Here is a 6494-nt window from a genome sequence, read left to right as displayed (position 1 = left end):
TCTTAATAAAAATATTAAAAGTACAGTGTAGTGTAGAATTTGCGTCACGAGAGTAGGATTTCATTTCGTATTTTCGTTGGTCGTTCGGAATCCTACTTGTCCTTGTTTCTGTTACTTTTTCACAAATTTGCTCTAGAATCCTACTTCATCTTGTTTTTTTTAAATTTTTTATGTTCTTGTAAATGAAGAATTCTCTCTATTTTTTTGATGAATCATTACTATCATTATTTATTGCAGCTGGTTCACTGTATGCTCAGTCAGTTCACGAGTTCAGTTTGAGGTTCATAAAGGAATTGAAGGTACTAATGATATACTGTCAGTAGTGGTACCTCAAGAGTTAAGAGGAAGGAGTGAAGTAGTTATATTCCTAGCAGACAGACCTAGCTATTAAAGGTAATGGTACGTCACATGACTATCACATGATTGTACATGTCATCTATGTGTACATGTTCATGTGGTTTTTGTTCCAGAGGTTGTTTCTCTTGATTCTTTGTTGCCGTCTTGTTTCATTGAGCTTCATAAGCAACAGTTGATGTTAACTCCATGGGAGCAGATACTTAAATCAGCTCAAAATGTGCTCTTCAATGAAGAACTGTTTGCTCAGGTATAATACTGTACTATAATAATTAATGTATTTGTATTAATTTGGTTTAGATTGTACAATCATTTGTGATGAGGAACTTGTATTATATAATATGAAACTGCACAACAGGAAAGGTTAGAGAGATGTAATGAGATTACTAGAATATACAAAGTTTTACTAGGTCATGACTAGCGGGTGGGTCATTAAACCTTATCGCTATAAAAAAAACTACTCACACAAGTCATGTATCTTGTGCAGGTGGGTGTGGTTGTGGGTGGAGTCAAACATGACGTACATTGAATAGGTTGATATGGGAGGAGTACCAGCAACACTGGTTAATATTGTATCAAGACGTCAGCCATTAGCAGTGGCATATTTACGTGATTATTTAGAAACAACTATAGTTTAAATTCAAATAGAAATGGAAGAGAGAGTATAGACCCAGTTTATTATCAGGTACTGATTCACCTAGTGGTCTAACTATGATGTATAAAACATAATGTATAATGTATTATAGTGTACACTAGGAACATGTGTATGTACTAGTATATAATGATGATGATATTTTGAGATTTTCTACTTTTTCTTTATTTTCAAATTTTTGAATCAAATTAATCTATTAATAACAATAGTAATTAATAGTCACTTAAAGTAGAGAGGAGAGAGAAAGGGGGAGGGAGAGAATTGTGTGTGAAAGAGAGATGGAAGGAAAAAGAGATGCAGAGTGACAAAACATCATTTCATACAATAAATTGTAAGATTATTTTTCTATATCTATAGTTTATTCCAGTTTTATTGGAACGACTACTTTAATATTTCATTATACGTTTTTTATTATATTCAGCAACATAAATACATCCATCCTTATCCAGTGCTCCACCCCATGGATTAGATAATCCTGAGATTAATTTGACTTGTTTCCTGTCAGGACTCAATACATGAAGATGAGAGGTGCCACCATTATAATCTGAGACAAAGATATATCCTTCATCATCAATGGCAATACCATTAGGATATTTAAAGTTACCAGCTGGATTATTGTATGTATTAAGATGAGTTTTACCATCAGGAGAGAAGACTTGAACATGATGTTGATCACTAATGGTAATGTGTATCTTTCCTTCATTATCAACTGCTACATCAGATGCAGTACCATCACATTGTATGACTTGTACAAATGTACCATCTTCTTTAAACACTTGTACTCTATAGTTGCTGTAATCAGCTACTAATATATTACCTTTACCATCAGTAGACATACCAAAAGGACGAGAGAATTGTCCATTTCCGTTACCTTCACTGCCAAACTGACCAATATACTGACCAGTAGTAGCTGAGAAATACTGCACACGACTAAGATTATTATCAGACACATAAAGCCTGTCTCCTACCAGCAATAAACCCCAAGGATATTCAAACTCTCCATTACCATTACCTTTGGATCCAATCTTTCTTACTGCAGTACCATCCTCACTAAATACTTGAACAAATCCATCATTGCAATTACTAGCAAATACTTCACCACTAGTATGAACAGCAACACCACGAGTTTCATTCCTCACATTAAAGGATCTCTGGTTAGTTAGTGTGGTGTAGTCTCTTGATGCTTTTACTGACAGTTGATAAGGACTACCTTTAATATGGTGACCTCTTATAGTCACTGATAGTTCATATTGACCAATACTTTGAGGTGTGCATGATACAATGGCTGTGTTGTTATCATTAACTATAACAACTCTACTCTCCTCTTTACTACCATCACTTTTGATAAAGGAACCCTTCAAATAGCTTGCTGCTTTATCAATGCCTGCTGGTAGGGCCACTTTGAATTTCCTTTCTTTCTTTACTGTTGCCAATGGAATAGTTAACCCACTATCAATGCAGTATGCAGCTGGATCTATATAAACCTCGGAGACACTTCCAAACTCATTGATTTCTTTACTTAAAGTAAGTATATCAAGGCGTGCTAAAACTACTTTTTTATCTTCTATTTCTAGAGGTAGTTTCTTACTCTCTTCAATGCATTCCTCTAGTTGATTGGTGATTAGCTTCTTAACACTGAGAACTTCACCTGGATCAGTACGCTCACTCACTGACAATGCAAGATGACGACCATGAGAAACCTGTTTTACCAGTTTACGAAACCTGTCCAACTGCTTCTCGACAGAATTTCTCCTAGTGCCAGCAATCTCTTCTGTCTCCATTAGTAGATCATTGCATCTTTTATCTAAAGCAGCTTTAAGCTTTTCAAACGTTTCCTTCATTTCCTGCCTCATTTCTTCTTTACGTGTTGCTATCTGCTCTAGCATCTTCTCTCCATTAGCAATAGCTTCAGTGACTGGAGGAATGACTCCATCACAACTAGCAACACTTTCCTTTAATGCTTTACGTGCTGTGTCACCTTCATCTATGTAATAATTGTAGTTGTGACTTTTATGGTGAATGTTAAGACAAATCTGACAAACTAATTCATCACAATCCTTGCAGTAGTATGTCAGCTTTTCTGAATGTTGAATGCAATAAATGGCTTCATGCTTGACAGTAGGCAGTTCAATGGATTCCTTTGTTTCTAAATCAATTAACTTGTGACTGGCTTCTTTCCTACTTCGCTTATGAACTTTCTTGCAGAGATCGCACAAAAACTGGCCACAATCACAGCAATACACGACAGCTGGATCACTGGAATCATCAACAATACATTTATCACATGATGTTACTTCCTTGCTAACAATTTTCCTTTTGATTGAAGCCTCTTTTGATTTATGTTCAAACCAAAGGTTTTGAGTGAGGCCTTCAATTTTACCATCAGGTAAATTAACGCTAGTGTCACACGTTGGACACTTTAATGAGGTATCAGCACTACCTTGCTTCTCTTTAGCTTTTATGAGACACTTCTTACAGAATGAGTGAAGACAGGGAAGCATGAGGGGGTCAGTGTAATACTCTGAACAAACCTCACAAGTCATAGTGATAGCTGGACTTGTGTTTTCTGCCATTTTCTATGAAGAAAATAAATCATAACAATGCCAATGACTGAAGTATGTTACTTTTAAGAAGTAAAAGCAAGAGAATAGGTGAAAATGAACTGTAACGCTAAACAAAAGACTCGACGAAAGAGAAGAGAGAAAGAGAGCCTGGACCCCACCTTAAAGTGGGTTGTTAACCGTTGTTTATACTTGATCTGCCCACAAGTCACACATGGCGTCCAATAGTGATGCTGGTTTCAAGGTCTCAGTGGAATCACTCCATACTACAAGAGTCAAGGAGATCAACTATGATGGAGAAGAGATATATGAAGGGTAGCAGTCATTTATTATAATAATACATAATGTAATTATAGTTGAGTACATGTTATTTCATTATTTCTTGACTCTTTTAATTTTAATTGGGAATTCTAAAATAAAGTGACAACATAAAATAATACTTATATATAGCTTTAAGAGTACATAATTACCTAAAGGTATTAGGCAGCATACAAATTATGCAGTTATAATTATGTACAGTGTACACTAGACTGAATTACTGTACATGCAAGTATTATGTGTTTATATGATTAAATTGTAGGAGACCTTCTCCCTCTCAGAAACTAAGTAAATTAGCTCAGCATGTTGACTTTAGAGAAGAGAGAGCTGATGATGATAATGACAAAGAAGAAGGAAACAAGAAACGAGGAGGAGGTGGAGGAGGGAGTTTCTGGTCCTACAACTAAGAAACCAAGTCATCGCTGGCCATGGGAATTCACACACTCAAAACTCAAGTACATAAATGCATGAATTTGTATAAACAAGAGTATACCGTATACATTCAAATTTTTGAGTGTTTAAAATTTTTTTTCAATGAAATGTGCTTCAAAATTAATATTCGTGTGAGCTGATTTTTGTGTTCTGACCATAGTCTTCATACAATAGAATGGCATTAGAGATGGTTTTAATTTTGTGGGTTTAAGGTGAGCACGAAAATAACGAAATATAATACACCTCAAAAATTAAGACGCATACGGTAAATCTTGTATCAATGTATTACATACATAAAAGATAGTTAAACTTTATTATTAGTTTTGTCTAAGCATTGACTGAAGTTAGTGTACTGTCTGATGTGTTACAAATTGTTCATAATCATCATCAATACTTGTCACTGGATCCAGTTTATGTTAATAAGAAATACACATTACCTCCATCATATCAATACCAAATTAAAAAGAAGGTTAGCCTCATGATTTGTTACTTTACTCAGTTATGCATGCACAATACATGTACCTCAATATAGAAGATTAGAAAGGCATAGTATTGGCCATAGTGTGAATGTACTATTCCTTTACCTGTATTGTGTTTAATATAATTAGGTACAGAGATCAATAGGAGTTCTTTTAGTGAGCTTTGTCCCTATTAGATTGATAGTTAATGAATATGTATTGATTGTGTATGTACATGTACATTTAATATTATCATGAGTTTTCGTGTAGGCACTTGATGTAGCTTCCAAGATATTAAGAAAAGGAGCTGAGCCACCACTCAAGAGATTATCCAGTCAAACTGATCACAAGTTTTACAGAGCTTTATATGATTTAAAGAGAAGATGGATACTACGTAGAACAGCTAATGGAGTCAGTGGAGACCTCATCTATAGATCAGGTAACTTAATTGTAATGAAGTATAACACACACACAGTATAACAGTAATGGGTACTATAGACCCCTTTCGGCAAGAAGTAGCAGCTTGTGAATATCATTAATTTTGCAATGAATATCATTATATCTCAGTTACGGTATACGCCCACATACAATAATTGGCCGCCATGTTTTACGTCAAGCAGCAAGTGCTTTCTGTGTCCTGGAGATCTTGGTCACTACATTTTGAAGCTAAAACTATTCTAGAGTCAAGAAAGATGCCAAGAGAGCCAACCTAGGAAGTATAGTGCAATACTCTTGTTGTATGAGCCTGCTTTCCTCTTTGGGCTGTGACAGAGAGTCAAGAACTGATCGTTCTGGCTGTCCCAGACTTCTTAAGTCTTCAAAATATCTTGCTATAGTAAAGAACAGTTGATATGAAGCCTCTCATAGTCCTGAGCTCAGCACAACAAAAGTTTTATTGGCAAAACAGCTCTACTTTGCACATCAGCCATTGGAACTCTGCATAACTTTGACGTAAAATATGGCGGACAAAAATCCGTTCAATATTATTTCTTTGTATATACGGTATCACCAGAGATAATGAATACTACGTAACCGGGATGAGAAGCTCTAAATTAACGAAAGATACTATGCTTGTAGAATGTTAAATTTTACTCTTACGTATTTTTTCGTCACTTATTTAATTTTTAATTAATCAATCAATTAATTATCCCGTACTGCTCTGCTCAAATTTAGGGGTGGGCGATATTGAAAATTTTAAAACGATACGATAATATCGATATTTTCATGAATATCGTTTCATATCGATACTAGATTTTGATATTTTCATGACCACGCCCAATAAGTTTCAAGTACCATTTCCAAGAAAAACTATGATTTAGAAAAGCATTATTACTCTCATTTAACCTGTTTTGACTTAGTCTTCATCTGTTACTTCCTCTGTTTTGCAAAAAAGAAGTGTTTGGAGCGGTTTAGAGATACTTCATTACTTAGCGACTGTTGTTAATTAACTATTATTAAGGTTATACAATCATTTTGTGGGCGTGGTCACGGTATCGATATTTCTTTTCAATTTTTTTCGATATCGATACGTATCGATACCGCATTATATTGATAAAATATCGTTAATTTCGATATATCGCCCACCCCTACTCAAATTATGGCAGCTCTCATTGCTGGTGGTCCCAGTGACAATGATGATAATCTTTCTGAGCTCTTGAGGAAGATTCTTGCATTAGATGAGCTGAAGAGCGAAACACCAGCAGTAACTAAAATTAAAGT

At 35.0% G+C, this 6494-nt stretch overlaps 1 protein-coding gene and 2 long non-coding RNA genes across 6 annotated transcripts in view; 2 read left to right on the top strand and 1 right to left on the bottom strand.

Moving 5' to 3' along the window:
* The window catches only part of LOC109583379 (uncharacterized), a 3012-nt gene extending 2007 nt beyond the window's left edge, over positions 1-1005 (top strand). The window contains exons 1-5 of one of the 4 annotated variants that reach the window (XR_002185510.1): positions 372-393; positions 471-604; positions 655-717; positions 765-841; positions 888-1005. This is a non-coding gene — a long non-coding RNA (uncharacterized LOC109583379). Of the gene's footprint in view, positions 1-371; positions 400-470; positions 605-654; positions 718-764 lie in introns of those variants that run through there. The other 3 variants (XR_002185507.1, XR_002185508.1, XR_002185509.1) reach the window with 3 other exon arrangements.
* A 189-nt stretch (positions 1006-1194) lies between these two features.
* On the bottom strand, positions 1195-3579 carry LOC105313408 (E3 ubiquitin-protein ligase TRIM71-like). Its single transcript, XM_011406816.2, has 3 exons — positions 1647-3579; positions 1440-1613; positions 1195-1199 (listed from the first exon to the last, which is right to left on the bottom strand). Exons 1-3 carry the CDS (start codon positions 3577-3579, stop codon positions 1195-1197), a joined length of 2112 nt encoding a protein of 703 aa, XP_011405118.2.
* Positions 3580-3752: 173 nt separating this feature from the next.
* LOC109583380 (uncharacterized) overlaps positions 3753-6494 on the top strand; it is a 5642-nt gene continuing 2900 nt past the window's right edge. The window contains exons 1-4 of the long non-coding RNA XR_002185511.1: positions 3753-3882; positions 4148-4340; positions 4639-4786; positions 5046-5214. This is a non-coding gene — a long non-coding RNA (uncharacterized LOC109583380). The remainder of the gene's footprint in view (positions 3883-4147; positions 4341-4638; positions 4787-5045; positions 5215-6494) is intronic.

The sequence above is a fragment of the Amphimedon queenslandica genome, unplaced genomic scaffold, assembly GCF_000090795.2.
Source record: "Amphimedon queenslandica unplaced genomic scaffold, v1.1 AMPQUscaffold_13309, whole genome shotgun sequence".
In the NCBI taxonomy this organism is placed as follows: Eukaryota; Metazoa; Porifera; class Demospongiae; order Haplosclerida; family Niphatidae; genus Amphimedon; species Amphimedon queenslandica.
The sequence above is the reverse complement of the archived record's forward strand: the minus strand, read 5'-3'. Positions and strand labels throughout refer to the sequence as shown.